The 21,057-nt window shown below is 39.7% G+C and overlaps 1 protein-coding gene across 3 annotated transcripts in view; it reads left to right on the top strand.

Annotated features, from left to right (window-relative positions):
• The first annotated feature begins 3,483 nt into the window (after positions 1–3,483).
• Positions 3,484–21,057, top strand: part of tacr1a (tachykinin receptor 1a) — a 63,769-nt gene continuing 46,195 nt past the window's right edge. For 2 of the 3 annotated variants that reach the window (XM_085424877.1, XM_085424876.1), the window contains exon 1: positions 3,484–4,260. In XM_085424877.1, the coding sequence (XP_085281003.1) occupies positions 3,857–4,260 (404 nt within the window). In that variant the 5' untranslated portion in view covers positions 3,484–3,856. The remainder of the gene's footprint in view (positions 4,261–21,057) is intronic. The other variant, XM_085424878.1, reaches the window with a different exon arrangement.

Below are 21,057 nucleotides of genomic sequence, written 5' to 3'. Positions count from 1 at the left end.
CTACTGCCAGTTTCTGGAAGACACCTTCTTCAAGCAGTGGTACAGGAAGAAGTCTGCATCCTTCAAGAAAATGATTTTCATGCAGGACAATGCTCCATCACACGCGTCCAAGTACTCCACAGCGTGGCTGGCAAGAAAGGGTATAAAAGAAGAAAAACTAATGACATGGCCACCTTGTTCACCTGATCTGGACCCCATTGAGAACCTGTGGTCCATCATCAAATGTGAGATTTACAAGGAGGGAAAACAGTACACCTCTCTGAACAGTGTCTGGGAGGCTGTGGTTGCTGCTGCACGCAATGTTGATGGTGAACAGATCAAAACACTGACAGAATCCATGGATGGCAGGCTTTTGAGTGTCCTTGCAAAGAAAGGTGGCTATGTTTGTCGCTGATTTGATTTTGTTTTGTTTTTGAATGTCAGAAATGTATATTTGTGAATGTGGAGATGTTATATTGGTTTCACTGGTAAAAATAAATAATTGAAATGGGTATATATTTGTTTTTTGTTAAGTTGCCTAATAATTATGCACAGTAATAGTCACCTGCACACACAGATATCCCCCTAAAATAGCTAAAACTAAAAACAAACTAAAAACTACTTCCAAAAACATTCAGCTTTGATATTAATGAGTTTTTTGGGTTCATTGAGAACATGGTTGTTGTTCAATAATAAAATTATTCCTCAAAAATACAACTTGCCTAATAATTCTGCACTCCCTATATATATATATATATATATATATATATATATATATATGTAATAGTAGTACACCTTTAACGCAAGCCTTCAAAGGCTCGTGCTTTACACTACAGTATTGTAACTCTACAAAAAAGACAAATAATATTCCAGTATGGAGATTAGGGTGAGCTACTGCTACAAGTGAACATGAAGGGGGGACATGAAGTAAATTGAAATGCATTGTCAGATATTGTATCCTGGTAGGTGGAGAAAGTAAGAAAGCGAAGACAGGAGAGAAAAATGAAATATTATTTTCAAAGGTAAGGATCGCTCAACAAGTGACTTTTGATAAAATGGAAATTTAAAGATTACTTATAATGTCCTAATTAAGTTTGGAGTTTTTAAATTAGATAACTGGATATATACATGATGTGTTGCTTAATTGTGTTCTTGAATTATACCAATTTTTGCGTTATTCAAGGGTTGCATGGAAAACTGGGGATATTTAGGGCAGGATAAACTGGTTAGTGTCATATGTCATGTAGACTGAGGACCCCAAATGCAGACTCATGGACAAATGTTAAACGAAAACAAGCTTTTATTTAATATAAATCAAAAATCCAGTAGGAAAAGCGGGAACATGGGGTAAACACTGGGAGCTAGGAAAGCTACAGGAGTACACACCACAGGATGTAAAGTAACAGAAACTGGAACTTTTATAATTGTAGCGTCTTTACAATATAACGTGTCTTGAGGGAACTGTTGTTGTGATTTGGTGCTATTTAAATGAATTGAGTTGAATTGGAAGCTGGAAACAGGCTGCGGGAAACCGGATGACACGACAAATGGCAATTAGAGACTCAGACAATTTATACACACAGCAATGAGGCAAGGGGCAAACAGGTGGGAGACACAGCAGGACACAGCAGGAGCAAATCATGGCTAATGTGACTATAGAAGTTAAACTCAGCACAAGAGAGCAACAGTGTAATGTCCACGGACACTTTAGAAGGGCCTTCTAGGGAATAGAGGACAACTTGTTCAGGGGGAATTAACTGATTAAAGACTTTGTGAAATATGGCCTCTAGAACTACCATGGGGCAAAGCCTCAAGGAGTAGTCCTGACCTGATACCACTAGAATAAAATACTAATTTCTTTAGAATGTATAGCTAATAAACGACTGAAGGTAGTCAAAATACAAATAACCTCTTTTTTTCTTAATAAGGCAATAAAAAAAATGGGCCCTAGTGGGCTACATAAATACCCAGCTAGGTGCTGAGTAGTTAGCATTCACACAGAGTGAGCATTCAAGAAAGCAATGAAAGGATCAGTGGTAATAAAGGTTGAAAATACTGGAGTATCAAAGTTGTGAATACATTCATAAGAATGCAGTATTATTGTGGTAATCACTATATTTCTATTATAGTAAGACCTGGTGGCCTCGAATTTCTGGCTTTAAATGAAGAGATGAGTCTTATCACATTTGGAAGGTACAGACTGTTCATGGAATTATATTTGATGTCTATAAGACAAGCTCAGAGATAGTCAAGTCATACAAGCATCTTATTGAGTGAATAACTGCGTGCTGAAGCAGCTCAAAGAACTTTCCTCAGTAAAAAAGAAAACCGAATATAAACGAAAAGAGAATCCTCTAAATAATTTAAAGCAGGAGTAAATACTGTATTATATTATGAATCAAAAAATGTTAAAATCAATTCAGTAATGTAAATATGGCTCGTAATATGAAGACCGTTGAGAGTAAGAGTAAGACTAGAGAAGCACTGTATAAATGCCAGAAGCTTAACATATTTATCACAGCTACAACATTTTTGGCACTAAAGACTCCCTCATTCCAGTGATAGGAGTGATGGTTCATTCATGTCACACTCTCCAGTCTTTCAGTACCATAAATTGTTCGATGGCAACCTGCAAAGAAGTCCTCTTAATGAGTTCATTCATTCTCTCACATTACTTTTCCTGACAGACCTAAAGACACACCTTTCTGGATAGATATAAACACAGGACAATGCCCACATCTGTCTCATTGTCATTAGACGCTGTATTGGTACATTATCTTAGCAATATATATGTGATCATCTCATCATACGATATGATATGATATGTTATGATATGATGTGATCATATATAAGGACTGTAAGAAGAGCCTTGTGAAAAGAATGACAGGACTGCAGATTTTTCATTTATATCCTGTGAAGCAATCAATCTTCAATCAAACCACTCCAGTCCAGAATCCAAGACCACAAGAGGGGGTAGAGGACCTGGGTGTTCATTATGGCACCCCATCACTCTACACTACAAGCACTACAAAAAGTCATTTTTAGCAGCACCTTCTTAATGTAACCCAGAACCAAGAAGTAATAAATTTAACAATACCGTAAAAATACATGAGTGTTAAGAGAGACACAACTTATGCACTAAGTAATTTTATGTAATGCATAAATTTGAGGGCATTTGAAACGAAGTCAAACAATGTTTCCTTATCTTACATTGTAATTATGACGTAACATATTTTCACAAGTGGTGTCTGTCTTTTATTTTTAAATTGCACCAACAATGCCAAAAAAGATTGTATATATTATTATTTTGTACATCATAACTGTAACTGTCCATGAAGGAATTATAGTAAAATTACATTAAATTAAGTATTTAGGCGTAGTAATCAAGTCACCTGGATTCATCCGTAATCATAATTACACAGCCAGCATGTTGGACGGGAGCGCAGAAGCTCTCTTCAAAAGCTGGTGTGCAGCCGCTCAGTCAGAGTAGAGGAGCAGCAGGAGGACAGCACACAGACACGGAGAGAGACACAGACGGAGCTGAGCTGTTACCATTGCCAGACTCGTTCTGGTGCGCGTAAAAGACGCCTTTCTGTTTTTACGCACAGCAAAAAAAAAGGAAAAAAAAGAAAAAAGGGGGGAAACGTGCAAAGATTGATATGGAAGTTTCGACATCAAATACTTTTTCTGGTTCGTTGACTTTATTATTTGTAGGAGAGCGGACTCTCCGCAGACTACAACTGTACACTTAGAAACGAGCGTGACGCTTTCGGAAACTTTCCAACATTCACTTGCGTTTGGAATCGTTAACTTAGTCGTGTAATTAATTGTGGTTATCGCGGCCGGTTTAGTGACATTTTCGCTTCTAAACAGTAAAATGGATCCTTTATTCAGTGCTACCAATGCGCCAAATTGGACCAGCAGCTCCAATGATACCAATAACGGGACCATTTACAGGAACCAGTTTGTGCAGCCGGTCTGGAAAATCGTCCTCTGGGCCATTGCCTACAGCTGTATAGTTATCGTGTCCGTTGTAGGTAACATCACAGTCATCTGGATTATTGTGGCGCACAAACGCATGAGGACTGTCACCAATTATTTTCTCCTGAACCTAGCGTTCGCCGAAGCGTCCATGTCTGCATTCAACACGGTGATCAACTTCACCTACGGGATGCACAACGAGTGGTACTTTGGACTCGACTACTGCCGCTTCCACAACTTCTTTCCGATCGCGGCTGTGTTTGCCAGCATCTATTCAATGACTGCCATCGCTCTGGACAGGTAAGCTTCTGTTTTCACAGCCAGCCTGCTTTCAGAATACACGAGAAATGATCAGTGTGCCCCAAGTGTTTGGTATTGGAAAACACCCGTAAACACCCGAGACCGTCTAATGTAATTTGCCCATTCACGGTACAGTTTATGTTTCAAAATTCCACGAAAGCTTAGAGTACATCCATACATATCGATCATTATGAAAACAGACTACTATTGGTTTCTAAGAGCGTATAGGTGTGGTTAAAAAAAGAGGTGCAAATGCTTTCACATTGTTTTTGTTTGGTTAAATATTACTGACTCTTTGGGGAAAAAAGGTTTTAAATTACATAAGAAACTTCATTCACTAGTTGGTGTAAAAGCACTATTGACAGTATTTGTTTTCCTTCGCTGCCTCCTTTGTTTGCATGTGGCGAAACAACGCGTGACGCACAGGAAGCGCAATAAACAGTTAATGGTTAATGGTTCATTGCCTTCTGGCTCAAACCCTTGTCAAATAAGAAAAAAAGGAAAGCAAGCTGTTGTTAAAAGTTTTGTGCATTCATTTTATGTCTTCATGTATACTCCTGTTACTGAAAATATAGCATTTGGGGGAAAATATTTCTTCATTTCTAAGTCTTTGCTCACTCTTAATGAGCAACCTTGTGTAGGAACACACACACAGCATAATAATCCTGAATGAAAATGAATGCATAGAAAGCCCTGCTCTATTTGAGTAGGTGTTTGTGTGAGTGATAAATGTGTGTTGTTGTCCTTGTGTGTTGTGTTGTATATATAAATCTGTGAAGTATCTATCAATATTTCCATGTAGGTAAATATCTCTGTGTGCAGGAAGGAGTGTGTGAAGATATGTGCATTGCTCAGTTCGAAACACATTTATATGTGTTATGTGTAAGTGTGGGTGGATGTGGGTGGGTGTACATTTGAGACATTCATTTTCCTGCTTAACCACATGAAGCTGTGTTTGCAGCTCTGTATTTTCTGCATCTCAGGACATGTTAGCCACTAATTGTCTCACTGTGGAACACCATTAATCTGAACTTTCCAAGATTAAGTGAGAGATTTGGTTATAGCTGAACAGAGCACAAAAGGGAAGCGACAACACATGCTACATTCAGTCTGCTCACTGAAAACATACTGTTATGAGAGTTTGCCAATCAGGGGATATATAATCTAGCTATCCACGTGCATCCACACAACACAACCATGATATTAAAATCCCTGTAAAGGAACATTAACTTTACCTTGACAGCCCCATATGTATGCAGCCAGGAAAAGATAGTATTTCAGAATATTTCAGAGATGTGGATGATTAAGCTGGAGGTAGACACCCACTGTGACCCATCATTCACAAACAGCAGTACCTTCACAGTTAACATTTCATCTCTTAATGACATAGATATAAAATAATTTCTGTCTGTTGATCGTATGTTTGATGAATGTGTTAAATAGGGGAGGTAGCGCAGTGTTGCTGTAGCTGATAAGACGTTCCTTTTCTTATCTCCATCCTTTTCCTCATCATTTCTGGGGTGCTCTTGCACTGCACTGCCCACAGATCAGCAGTACAGCTGCGTGCTGAGATCAGTGTGCTGCTCCAATGCTGACTGTATTGAGGTAATTGGTAAAAAACAAAACAAACTCAGCTGTAGAAAAATCTACTGGGGCCGTATGTGGATTCATTGGGTCCTTTATAAAATGGAGTTTTCAATTTCTTTCGCCCTGGATTGTGGGTAGAGGGAATTAAGAGAATTTGTCAAAGTGGCAAAGCAGTACAAATCTAAAACCTCTGATTACTGTAGTGGGAAAAAGACTATAACACATGAATTGATTCTTCAGTATTTTGATGATTACATTTGATCAAAATTCATGGTTAGCACTGTTGCCGCACAGCAAGAAGGTCCTGAGTTCAAGTCCACCATCAGGCTAGGGTCTTTCTGTGTGTAATTTGCATGTTCTCCCCGTGTTTGTGTGGGTTCTCTCTGGGTACTCTGGCTTCCTCCCACATTCCAAAGACATGCAGTTAATGGGGATAGGTTAATTGGTAATTCTAAATTGCCCATAGGTGTGAATGTGAGTGCGAATGGTTATCTGTCTCTATGTGTTAGACTGGTGACCTACCCAGGGTGTACCCTGCCTCTCTCCCTAAGACAGCTGACCCTGAAAAGAATAAGTTGAAGAGAATGGATGGATGGCATTTCACTGGCGATGGTGGTGCAGTGGTTAGCACTGTTGCCTTTAACCAAGAAGGTCGTATATTTGAATCCATAGGTGAGCTTGGGGGCTAGCTGTGTGACGTTTGGACACTCTGGCTTCCTCCCATAGTCCAAAATAAAGCTTGTTCAGTTCATATTCTAACTAGTAGGTGTTAATGTGAGCATGAATTGTTGTCTGTCTGTGACTGGTGACCTCTGCAGGTTGTACTCCACCTCTCCCCATTTGACATTAGATAAACTGAAGAAAACTGTCTTGTGTACTAAACTTTTGAAGTCTTATATTTGGGAATCATTTGTATTTTATTATAATAATAATAATAATAATTATTATTATTATTAAGTTAGTAATGGGTAGCTGACATAGTTATGTAAACTGTATATAAAAGATAGATGGTCTTAAAAGTAAAGTTTATAAAGTGGATTCCTACAAAATTTATGCGTTAGTTGAGTTTCACCTGTGACATCCTGGAGCCTACTCAAAGGAGGAGGGTTTCCCCTGGTATGGCAACTCTTTGAGCTGATCTCTCCCAATAAAGTGTAATCCTGTAAATAATGAAATATGTTACTACTATAATATTCAAGTCTGTGTTTTGTTTTTAATTCCCTGGTGTGGTTTTTGTTGTGTGTCTAGCAACTTGGATACAAAAACACCTGATATATCGTGGATAAGTGGATATATAGGAGCCTTTACGGGGTTGCTGTGAGATACTCGTAGATCCGTGCCTCTTCAGTACCCCATGACAGGGTTTTCTCCAAAGGCGGAGAGGTTGATACCAAAAATAGAAACCAACTGAGCAAAGTAAAGTGGAAAAAAATATTTCCCAATAAAAATGAAGTTACCATCACCCCAGTATTCACAAGTACAATCACTGTCTCATCATTTGAAAACACTGCAACAGTTTTAACATAAACGTCTCATGTCCTGTTGGATTTATTTAAACACTGACAAGGTTTTTTTGTTTTGTCATCTATAGACTTCTGTTACCATTACTCACACATTAATAATAAAAAGAAAATCAGATTAAGCTATTTTTATTTCTATTCTAGCCAGTGATTATTCCCATGCTGACGCTTACAAATAGTTGAAATGGCAACAAAGGTTTTGACCAGCAGAGGGGGGGTTTGTGTGCACATGAATCCTCAAGAAATGAATTTTTTTGTAGAACCGATCGGATGGAAAGCTCCCATCTTTTATGCACCAGGTGTGATCATATGTTGATAATTTCTTTGAATAGAAAGGTGTGGTTAGGAAGTAGAAACCCTTCTAAATAAACTGCAATGGAAACACTATATTTGTGTGGGTCTCTGTGTTTATGTGAAAGCTCAGCCTCTTAAACTCAAAACTCTCCATTCATCAAGATTAGTTACTATATAAAGCAACACAGTGCACAGTGTTTTTCCAGGATGGATGATGGATTGATATTATTAAGTATCCACATTCTGAGTGTGCAAGATTATAGATACGATGCTCTCCAAAAGGCTGTAATGGGATAAAATGTACTTCCTGCTTACTGCAAACAAACAAAATGCAACAGGCCACATTTTACAAAGTGCCAAAAACATCAGTTTTTCAACAACAGTTGATGGTGATGATGAAAAAGTATAAGAAGTCTTTGTTTGAAATCAGCTCTGTAATTCACTATTGGAGATTTCAAATAATTGAGAGTTTAAAGCAATATTTTACGATACTTATAAAACAGATGTCCTTAACTTCATCTGATTAAATTTATGTGTTTATATAAAAACAAATATGCAGAATGTACTGGCCTTTCAACAGCCACTTTGCATAAGGCATCAAGGAATATACTCCAGCTTGCAGAGGTTAGAGAGTGCAGAAAATCCATTGCTGAATATTGTTCAATAGTATTCAGTGTACTTATAATCACTGTGCTCACTGCAGCATGGAGGTGGTGACAGAAAATTCTTATTGTCTCTATCAGCCATATTTCTCTTCCATTTTGTTTCTGTCGTCGCAGATAGCTGTTTCGTCTTGTTTCACTCCCTGATGATAATTTTCCCTCATGTTCATTCTTAAGAGCTGCTGGTATGTAGTAATGAGTGGTTTACTCTGAGTCGATAGGTTGCAATTATGAACATCAAGGATTTTGAATCAGCCAGTGTGGAGGCATAAGTATGCATGTTCAAGTGCCCATTAGTCTAAAGAAACTCTTAATCTACTGATTGGACAGAATGAGCCAGACAGACACTATATGCCAATTAGCTTCATGTATATGCATTAAAGGGAAATTAGCCTAATATTTTCTAAGCTATTAATGGATCAGCTAAAAGTTATTTAACGAAACTAAGGAACCTCTTAACCTTACCTAAGAGCAAGGCCAGATTTGACGTCATTATGGGAACAGGAGCTGAAATGAAATAAGATGTAGTTCAGTTGGCCCTGCAGGGTAATGCTTCAGTTAGTTTACCTGAACAGGCAGCAGCATTCCTGAAGAAGAAAGAATTTGCTCTCTAAGGCATCAGACTGTAGCTCCTCTTTAAAGTGCTTTCTGTTTGGTCAGTAGCATTAACAACTGACTTTCAAGAGATTTCGGTGATGGTAAAGTTTTACATGCTGCAGTTTTGCCTGGAAAATAAAGGGATATTTATTGCTGAGGAAAAGTAGAGAATTAAAACGTTTTTACAATTACAAACTCAAAGCCATTAAACAGCCAACTTTGATATTCCCGTCTAAATCAGAGCGTCTTAGGATATTTCAGCTTATTCATTTTATTCAGCTCTCAGATTCAGCAAAACACTTCTAAACTCCTCACATAATTATGAAATTATGTGATGGTCATCAATAAACATGCTATCCAGCAGATCAGCGACTACTGCTTACAGACAAATGAATAGTCCAATATGATGTTGTACTGAATTTTAGTTTATGGTTTTCACTTTTAGTGTTTGCCAAAATGTTTCCATTTCATGCCAGCTTTTTGGCTTTTCTACAACTTGTTCTTTGAAAAATGTAATCTCAAAGTGGCTCATTGAACATGACACTGTTCAATGTAATCAAATGGCCTACACTGTTACCAGATCTCAGTCTTGGCCACAGAGAATTAAAACAGCTCTTTAGGCAAAACGGGGTTTAACCCAGTACTAGCAAGGTGTGACCAATGAGTGTACTTGTATCTGTTCTACAGAACACTAAGAAATTGTAAATCTGTTATTAGTAATCAATTACAGCTACCAGCTGGAGCACATTAGGTGCCAAATTAGAAAATGATGCCAAGAATAGCAGCACAACAGTAACAATGGCTCCCACTTCTCTTCTTACAGGTTCCAGTTATTTCTCTGCTGAGAGCAGAGAAACAACTGGTGATACAAAATAGGCGATACAAAATAATATGTAGGTTTCCTGCGAATGGAGCCTTAGCTTGACGCTCCGCTTAGTCCCTCTTTCCATATCCAAAAAAAACAACAGTCCTTGATAGTTTCTCAATATTTACTTCAAAAGTCCAATGAGGTACACAGCAACAAAATTCCAAATTATGAAAACTTATAAAGCTCAATTCAAAATGGATGAAGAGAGATTGCGAGGTCAAAAAACCATGTGGCTCCACTCTCCTCTCACCCAACTTCCTGCCCTCTCTGCACCATCAAAATAAAAGCATACATTTCAAATTAAACTGCATGTAGGCTCCTACATAATATAAAACCAAACTGGGAAGTCATAAAGGAACTGACTCACAAGGAAACACACGGAGGGGCACACAGTCATGAGGGAGAACGCGACACTGAACTGAGGGGGACGTGGACATAAATACACAGAGGGTTAACAAGGGAAGTGGGAGCACACGGGGAACACAGCTGACACAGATAATCGTAATGACACAGGGCAGTAGTGAACACAACATGACGCATACTGACGAGAGACTGTCAAAGTAAAACAGGAAGTACACAGAGGTTCAGCCAGGAGGAGAGAGAGCACGGGGAGAGCACAGACATAATGGGCTGGGGAAAACATGGAATAAAACACAAGGAGGGGAAACGAGGGCTCACAGATACACAGAGGGCCACACAGGGGGTAATCAAATAAGGAACATCTTAACAGAACAACCTAGGAACCACGGCATAAATAAAGAACAAAATACACGAAAACTAAGAATACTGGGCCAACATGGCCCAGGACCATGACAGATTGGGACCTGATGAATGTAAAAACAAAGAATTAGCAAAATTTATATTTATTTATTTTTTACCTAATTTTTGTTTCTAAGAAAAATGAGAGCCACATATGAGGCTATTCATTTAAAATTTCGATAGAACAGTAGCAGTATAATGTCCTCATAAGTGGATATCAGGCCCTTGTAGAGCAAAATTGAGTATTTTGGTCTAAATAACCCAAAATGTGATGTCCAGGTCCTAGGAGGTTAAAGACATGAGTTTGACGATTTGACCATTGTTTTTGTTTATATGTTTGTTTGTTTTTTAAATTATAATTTTATTATGTTACTCATTTATTTAATTATTTTATTTGGTAGAAATAGGGTGACCATATTTTGATTTCCAAAAAAGAGGACACTTGGCACAGTCATGAGGAATTTTAATAATACTGTTTGCTTAAATAAAATTTTAACATATTAAAATAATGCCTTCTCTGTGCGGTAAATGAATGGTGAAATTAAAAAATGTCTTAAAGGTTCTTACAAGTCAACAAGTGCAAAAAAATATTTTAAAAACCTCTAGAATTAAATAACGTTACAGAAATAATGCCTCATTTGTATAAGAAAAATGACCAATGAGGTATTGCGCAATGGTTTCTGCTGTCTCATTTCGCGTTTCTAACCTCAATTAATTTTCTTTGCACGCCACCATTCTTCCAGTCAAAGTATGATTGGGAATATATTCTCTGGTAAGTCTGAGAAATGCCACAGTACTGGATTTTATTAAGAGCTCAAAGAGTGACTTCAACTGAATGTAGCACTATGACACCATTGACAATAGCTTCAGTCTTGGTGCAGGCACTTTTTTGCTTTGTTAAAATCTGGAAACGCTTCTTTTTTTTTTTAGCAACACACAAGTGCAATCCATGAATCTGTAGCTATTGTGACGCTTCATAGTATGAAATGCCAGTGCACCTTCTGCTGCAGACACAACAACATCCTTGTTTTTCCCAGGTGTAACAAAGAACTCAGTCAACTTACTAGATGAATTTTCGCCTCGCACAGCCTTTATATGGGTGCATATAAGTGGTCCGCAGGTGCGCAATCGCTGTCAAAATAAAAGGCGCGCACCAGATAAGAAGTTGCAACGCACGTTTGCGTACATAAGATTTTCTGGAGGAAGACAGACATTTGTTTAGAACTCTTAAAGATGTCGAAGAAGCAAGCTCCTTTAAGCAATTACTTTGGTGTTCCTCCACCTCCAAAGAAATGTCAGAAGGAGTCCGAACCTCGTATTCGCGTATTCTCGGAAAAGTGGTTGCAGGAGGTGAGCTGGCTTCAAACAAATGATGAACGCACAAAGATTTGGTGCAGAATATGCCGTGAAAATCCCACTCTAGCGAACAAAAACAGTGCCTTTTATATGTACGCGAACGCGCGTTGCAACTTCTTATCTGGTGCGCATCTTTTATTTTGACAGCGAATGCGCACCTGCGGACCACTTATATGCACCACTGTTTATACGTTTTTAAACCTTCGTTAGACACACAAATGTATTTACCACCTCTGCACACAGTGCACTCCGCCTCCCATTTATTCTGAGGGATGGTACAAGGGAAATTTGTTTTGCAGTTTGTCTGAAAAGATGCACTTGCGCTTTGGCATCTTGTAGCATCTTTTCAGCGCGCCACTGCGCACTCTGTCCCGTCTGTGAGCGCGGAACAACCACTTACAACGCAGCAGTTCGGGGACGAAGTTGCACATATGGGTCCTCTGTAAGCCTATAGGAAAACCTTTTTCATCCATCTCGAAAATCCCCCCGGACAGAACGTGAAAAGTGGAAATGTCCGGGGAAAAGAGGACGGTTGGTCACCCTAGTAGAAACAGTAGAGCTAGTTATTTGTCAGCTAATACTAAAGACAGCTAGCTAGCATGGTTAGCTAGGTGCTTGCAAAAACTCATTGTGATGTTATTATTAACTGGTAATGTTGGCTGGTAAAGAACAGGATTAAAACTAAGCTGTTGTACCAGAACAAAGTAAAGAGCTACTCTTTAGAGTGCCTTTTAGTAGATGACAGAAAAGCACTTACATCATTTAACTTCACCTTTAAAACTATTTAAACAATAAAAATCTTCCCACTCCCACCAGCTGTCATGAAAAATAAGGCATAGCTCTTTCTCTTAGACCAGAGTTAAATACATTCATTTCTGCTGTAACATTGAGCCTTAGGGAGATCTATGACAACTGATGGGTTTTTGTAACTTGAAGTGGCCATTGAAGGAACTGCAGTTTTTACACTTGTGTGGCGGTTTCATTTTTCAACCCAGAATTGACAAGCATCAACTTCTAGGAGGTACTTCAATAGTTGCTGAATGATATGAATCTGAATCAAACAAACTGTACATTTTAAAGTTGTAACAATTTGTGTTGCCATCCATGTGTTGTGATAATGCCACGTTCTTTCATAAAGGAATCCTTTAAGGGTGCCACTTAATCAACAATCAATATGACTGAGGAGTAAACAAAGAAATGAAAAATCACCAGCTGAGACTGGATCAAAGGAGATGAAGTACTTTTTATATTTACCTACTATAGCTGGAGGACAGCTTACACCAGGAAAAGCAGGTCTTAGGAGGGGTTTATTTGCTGCATACCCACTACAGCTTAATGTGTTCTCCTCTCCATCTCATGTCCTTCCTCCAATTTCCACATCTTCCCTTCCTGTTCTGTCTGCTATATCCAGAGGGACCATCAAGGGAAGTTATTCTGGCTTCTTCCTCCCTTCTGCTTCTCCATGATTCATGCCTTGTACATAAAAAATGGGAAGAAAGGGATCACTCCTCACGAGAGGATTCTCTGACGTGACTAATCAGGAAAAATGCTGACAGAGCATTGCTTTGCTTTGCAAATTAGCATGAATATTAGCACAGAATTTTCATTTGATGCTATTAAGTTTTTCCCCATTTGAGTTCCCAAACTATGCACAAATTTAATCCAATTTGTTTTATTTGTTAATTAATATGCAAAACCACAATCTAATTCAATATCCAATTAGGCACTCCACAAAATTGAAACATCAAGTTCATTTTATTAATCAGGGTAAGTAAGAATAATGCTGATACAACAACAAACTGGGAGATTAAAACAGAATAGTGAAACAAGCTGATGAAATAAACATGCTAAATAGCCATGCTAGTGAAACCTAGAAACCTGCTATATTATGTTTATTGAGGCAGATATGGACTGCACCTCTAATGCACAAAGAGAACTCGGGGTACAGCAGCGTTACAGGGAACGGTAAAAATGCTTTATCACTTTATCCTACAGTTAGGTACAAGTACTGTACCTCTGAATATGGTATGCCTGTAGTAAGAATAGCTCTGTGCAATTAGTGACCAAAAAATATACCTTCATTTATTCACTCTCACATTCACACAATGGTGGAGGCAAGCTACAGTTGTAGCCACAGTTGCCCTGGGGCAGACTGACAGAAGTGAGGTCGCCATATCATGCCATCGGCCTCTCTGGCCAACACCAGTAGGCGGTAGGTGAAGTGTCTTGCCCAAGGACACAACGACCAAGACAGACAGAGCAGGGCATCGAACCGATAACTTTCCGGTTACAAGATGAGCTTCCCAACCCCCTGAACCACAGTTGCTCCAAATTGCAGAGCAAAGTACAGACCCTTGCGTTTTTCCCCATTTAAATATATGGCTATATGTTTTTAGTAGACAACAATGGCCGTAAGAAACACAATTTTCACTTATTAAGATTACTTTGACTATCATATCAATCTATTTGTCACAGCTGGGGCAGCAGTCGTGTGGTGTATTGAGAAAAGGAGCCAAAATGCAGGTACTGGCTGGGGTGCGAGTGAGTGTTTATTTACAGAAGTGACAAAAACAATCAATCAAGGCTTTATTTGCCACATGCAGGTTGCCCTGCAGTGAAATAAGACCCCCCCGACCTTAAACACACACACACACACACACACACACACACGGGGATACAGGTCGGAGATCGGTAACGTTACAGAAAAAGAAACAAAAAAAAAATAAAAATAAAAATAAAAAATACAACAACACTGAAATATACACTGCAATGGGAAAGTACAAGAGGAAAAAAAGAGACCTCTACTCATGCTGGGTTCCTGTGGGAGGACAGCATGAGAACAGGAAACAAAAAAACTCCTCTGCACAAAAGAGCACATAAATGTCCACAGCACATCATTATGGAACACGTGACAAGCCACAGGGTCGGGTGGGGGTTGAGGAGTAATCCGAAGCGAACACAGCAGCCATCCTGCCCAGCGCTACCATTCCAGCGCGGGCCATACCATTCCGGGCTCAGACCCGCCGTGTTCCCAGGAGGGAACAAGCATCAAAGGCATTTGGAAAGGGAGGGGGGGATGAGTGTGTGGATATCAGTGTGTATGTATGTATGTGTGTGTGTGCGCGTGTCCAGAGTTCAGCTGAGAGTGTCCTTCGCCCTGCCAGGCTAAGTAAACAGTCTTCCAGCCAACCCAGGTGCCCTTGCATGGAATGGGAAGGAACAGACTAAACACAGTCGTTATCAGGGTGTTTTTGTTCGGCTCCAGCCTTGCGACCGCAGCTGGCGCCGAAAGGGTATCCGCATGAAGGGATGGTGCTTTTTACTTTAGTGCGAACAGCTCATATGAATTTCAAAGCTGTTCTAACAGTCCAACACTGGTCTCTCAATCTCCCGTTGGAGAGCCGTGAGCTTCTCCATGATGTTATCAAACTTGCGCTCTGTGATGTTGTCATTCTTGTGCTCAAAGAGCCGATTCTGAGAACTCACTACCACAGCGAGCCTCCCCAAGATGTCATCCAATTTGCGCTCAGAGATGTTATTCCGAGCGAGCCCCTCCAAGATGTATCCAGTCTGCACTCAGAGATCTTATTCTGACTATTCACGGCAGCCGTGCGTTCTCCAAGATCTTATCCGTGCTGCACTCAATGAGCCCATTTTGAGAAACTCACGCCTTGTCCCATCGTTTCAATCCCAGTGGGCAGCCTTGTGGGGGTTTGAACAGCCGGTTCCGCTTTCTTAATTCTTCGATAAGTCAGGGCCAAGCCAGCTCCGATCGGCAAGAACCCTGTTACCATGGTTCCGAATAGGTAGATATCTTCAGCACTCAGGCTCACCCAAGCCCAAACTTCTCGTTGAGAAAGGGGTGTCAATTGCATTTAGGGACCAGTAGATCAAATCCATAATTCCTCCTTTAGGTTTTAGAGAACAGACTGTGAGAGAGTGTTCCAGGGAAAAGTAATACAAAAACACGAGACTAGACAAGGACATAAGACTAACCTGAAACCAAACACTCACAGGAGGAGGAGCAAAATGCACAGAGAAAGATGGCAGAGAGATGCAGAAAGAACACCGGGTTACACAGCGTAATGCAGGGTTACACAGAGTAACGCAGACGACACGACAGAGAGCACAGGAATACACAGGGCTCATATACACAGGGCGGTGATCAGGAAATGGGCAACAGGAGGGAGACACAGCTGGGAGAAACTAGGCTAACGAGGGGAAAAGTACAACTGAACACATTGACATCAGGCATGAACATGAACCTTCAAAGTAAAACACTTTACTAAGACACGGACTAGACAGAGTGAGACAGACTTGACACGGAACTAAACCTACAAAAATAATAACCATAATCAAAACAGTATCACTAAATAATCAGAACATAAATCATAATCAGAAACACACCAAAACATAAGAAACAGAAAAAGCTGGGTCAAAATAACCCAGAACCATGACACTATTGACCTTGAAAGAGAGGTCAGAGTTCAAATTACATAATATTTTAAATCTTTATACAGTTTCTTCTAAATGCTGTCAATACACAAACACACTTGTAAGGATAGTTTCTAAGTTGGTCGATTTTCAACCAATAAATCATTTAGCTGACTTTGGTGGATATAAGCCAAATTTTAACAAACTGTTAACATGACCCCACTCTACACCGTTACAAAGTTTTATCAGAAATCATTCAAAGCTTTTTAAGCTTCTATGTTTGCAAACAGAATGATGACATACGCGCACACACACATGCAAACACTACCAAAAACATAACCTTGTTAGCAACATTCAGTATTCTAACTGATGATTTGGTTATGGTAGTGGCTTATCTCATGCCATGGTACTGACAGCGTGCCTCACTCTGTTTATTAGGTAGGGTATGCTTTGCAGTTATGCAGTTGTTACAACATCAACCTGTTGATGCTTATCCTAAGCTTGAATTGTCATATGGCTCTTCAAAAAACCAAGGAAACTGTAGGGTCTACTAGTTGTTGTGATCAAGCTAATCGTTAAATATGATTATAGCTGATTGATCAGGAAGTTGCAACAAGATGTAGCTAAGCTGATTTGTTTAGCTAAATTAAATTTCATTCTTCCCAACAACAGTCATCCACACCTCATGATGAGAGCACTAGGAGGAAAGCAGGAAGAGCATGTTTTGTCCTTTCCTATCAGAGATACAGTAAAATGTGTGGTCATGTTTTAGTCACCAGTAATCAGACATTGCTAACGTACAAGGACTCGCACAAATGTAGCAAAGTGCTGTTTGAGCTGCTGATTTGCTGTTAAACGCTGATATGAAGTGTTACTATGGTTACTCATTTGAGAAGTCAAGGGCATGTCGGCCACAAAACACCTAATATAGAAGAATATAGAAATATAGAAGAGTTATATCATTATAATTAATTAGTGGTGAGAGGAGATACCATCATATACGTTCGCAAACATGATCTCATTGAAACAAAAAAAAACATTGTTATTTTATGTGCTGCAAATATTTCAAAAGACAAGTCGCTCTCAGATCTTCGGTAAATGCACATGCATCATTTAGTCTCAGACATTTAGATAATTTTGAAAAGGTGCCACAGAGCCATGTCACCTCTGAGCAAAAAAAATAAATAAATACTGATTTTAACACTTGTCATTTCCTGTCACTGAACAAAATCTACTCAGGTTAGAGCTTGGAAAAAACAGCCATGAGACTGGATGTGTCTAATTGAGGGCACTTAGCTGACTGGTGGCTGCTGTTATTAATGTTATTATTTAATTTGGTGTCTGTATAGGAAGTTAAAAAAAAAATAAGCTACAAGATAATTGAGTGTGGTGGTGCTGAAGTAATTTAAATTACTAGCTTAACTTTGGCTCCATTATTATAAGGCCACATAGGACTGCAAATTTTGACAGTATTTAGTTTTTCTTATACAGGGAGTGCAGAATTATTAGGCAAGTTGTATTTTTGAGGAATAATTTCATTATTGAACAACAACCATGTTCTCAATGAAGCCAAAAAACTCAATATCAAAGCTGAATGTTTTTGGAAGTAGTTTTTAGTTTGCTTTTAGTTTTAGCTATTTTAGGGGGATATCTGTGTGTGCAGGTGACTATTACTGTGCATAATTAGTAGGCAACTTAACAAAAAACAAATATATACCCATTTCAATTTTTTTTTTACCAGTGACACCAATATAACATCTCCACATTCACAAATATACATTTCTGACATTCAAAAACAAAACAAAAACAAATCAGCGACCAATATAGCCACCTTTCTTTGCAAGGACACTCAAAAGCCTGCCATCCATGGATTCTGTCAGTGTTTTGATCTGTTCACCATCAACATTGCGTGCAGCAGCAACCACAGCCTCCCAGACACTGTTCAGAGAGGTGTACTGTTTTCCCACCTTGTAAATCTCACATTTGATGATGGACCACAGGTTCTCAATGGGGTTCAGATCAGGTGAACAAGGTGGCCATGTCATTAGTTTTTCTTCTTTTATACCCTTTCTTGCCAGCCACGCTGTGGAGTACTTGGACGCGTGTGATGGACCATTGTCCTGCATGGAAATCGTGTTTTTCTTGAAGGATGCAGACTTCTTCCTGTACCACTGCGTGAAGAAGGTGTCTTCCAGAAACTGGCAGTAGGACTGGGAGTTGAGCTTGACTCCATCCTCAACCCGAAAAGGCCCCACAAGCTCATCTTTGATGATACCAGCCCAAACCAGTACTCCACCTCCACCTTGCTGGCGTCTGAGTCGGACTGGAGCTCTCTGCCCTTTACCAATCCAGCCACGGGCCCATCCATCTGGCCCATCAAGACTCACTCTCATTTCATCAGTCCATAAAACCTTAGAAAAACCAGTCTTGAGATATTTCTTGGCCCAGTCTTGACGTTTCAGCTTGTGTGTCTTGTTCAGTGGTGGTCGTCTTTCAGCCTTTCTTACCTTGGCCATGTCTCTGAGTATTGCACACGTTGTGCTTTTGGGCACTCCAGTGATGTTGCAGCTCTGAAATATGGGCAAACTGGTGGCAAGTGGCATCTTGGCAGGTGCACGCTTGACTTTTCTCAGTTCATGGGCAGTTATTTTGCGCCTTGGTTTTTCCACACGCTTCTTGTGACCCTGTTGACTATTTTGAATGAAACGCTTGATTGTTTCGAGCCTATACAGCTTGGAGTAAGACAACATGCATGAAGAGGATGATGTGGACAAAATACTCATTTGCCTAATAATTCTGCACTCCCTGTGAATGTAAAACACAGGGAAGGGACAGTGAACTAGGAACTATAAATATGACACAAGCAGAAAACAATAAAAAGAACCAAACCCATGACAAACAATAAATCAAAGAATATAACTTAAACCAGAATTACACAAACTGGGTCACAACTAGATGTCATCTATGTAGATGAGGAGGCTAATTTTTCTCCATTTTGAGGGGATTCGTGCCTATGCATAGCAATATATGGGACAGGGCATCTCCTTGGTAAATCCAACACTTAACCTTCTAGGACCTGGCGTCCACATATGTGGACATCACATTGTGCGTTATTTAGACCAAAATACTCAATTTTGCTCTACAAGGGCCTGATATCTACTTACGAGGACATTATACTGCTACTGTTCTATGTGGCTCTGATTTTTCATAAAAACAAAAATAAGGTAAAATGCATGTCGTGGAAGAGTTCGGGTCTTAGGAGGTTAATGGTGACTTGCGTAATTGGTTTGAAGTTGGCCTTTAGTGTTGCCACGTCCCTGAAATCCTCATCAATCCTCATTTGCCATTTCTGCGATTTCGCATCTCATCCAGTAGCAGCTGGTTCATTTGTGCTGTCGTGCTCATTGAGTGCAGTTCGTTTCTTTAGCCAGTAAGTGTGAATGGTGCTGTCCAACTCATCATACTTGAGACACTTTCTTGGATGTCTGCTGCTGGGATGGTAACTGGTTTCTATTCAGGGAAGTCCCTGTGGACTGCTCCTATTGGTTTTGCATGAGTGAGTGGTGGCTGAAGGATTTACAGGTATGCAAAGAGTCTATAATGGCAACAACAGATGCAATACTTCAAATTACATCTCACAAACACAATGAACTCTCACATACAGAAACACACACAAGCTTTGCTACCATCATCCAGCTTCCAGCTACAGATGGAAATTTACGTAATTTGCTGCAAAAAGAAATAGTAAACCAAAAAAAGATGAAGGACCACAAGAAATAGATTAACAATACAATTACCACCGCCTACATTCAAATACAATTTCTGAAAAAAATAAAATAAATAATTAATCAATCACCTTTACTGTCTCATTCTTAATCACTTACATTACAGGAAAACTCTGCAGCAGGTTCATGGTGTTTATATTGAACCACTGCATTGCCATTGCAGTTTTAGGTTCAATTTGTGGATAACTGGAGGTGTATGTCAGACATGACATCCAGCATTTACTGCCCAAGCTACCTGCTACCTTGTGAGAGGGAATCCTATTGAGAGGAATCAGATATTGCCTACAGACAGATGTTTGAAGTACAAAGTCTCAAGGGTGTGTTTACCAAGATATGAATGAAGGGGAGAGAAACACAGGGGTGCTAAGATCTCTACCAGCAAATCCATGAAAATGAAATTACTTTCGGGTAAAGAAGTGTGTCTGTGTCTGAATGTGTTTTTTATTTATTTATTTTTGTAACTGCAGGAGAAGATTAATCTAACAGAACCAGGCCCCAGGTGCAGGCTGTGTGAAGATGCCCCTGAGACAATACAGCACATAAAAGCAGGGTGCAAGATGCTAACAGGCAAAGCATACATGGAACGCCATAACCAAGTGGCTGACATAGTGTACAAGAACACCTGTACGGAGTGTGGCCTAAGTCCCAAGGTCAATATGAGACACACTCCCCCTAGGGTGGTTGAGAGTGACCAAGCTAAGATCCTGTGGGACTTCCAAATACAGTAAGACCCACTGGTGATGGCTTACCAACCAGAAATGATAGTGGTAGACAAGCAGAGGAAGATGGTTGTAGTAATAAATGTAGCTATACTGAATTGGGGCAACATCAGGAGGAAGGAACATGAAAAGCTCAAGAAAAACCAAGGGCCGAGAGAAGAACTCGAGAACATGCGGAGGGTGAAGGCAAGTGTAGTTTGGTGTCCAGTTTGCATG

The sequence above is a fragment of the Rhamphochromis longiceps genome, linkage group LG12 (genome assembly GCF_057381845.1).
Source record: "Rhamphochromis longiceps isolate RC_006_pf linkage group LG12, R_longiceps_female_GT1.1, whole genome shotgun sequence".
NCBI classification, from domain to species: Eukaryota; Metazoa; Chordata; class Actinopteri; order Cichliformes; family Cichlidae; genus Rhamphochromis; species Rhamphochromis longiceps.
The sequence above is the reverse complement of the archived record's forward strand: the minus strand, read 5'-3'. Positions and strand labels throughout refer to the sequence as shown.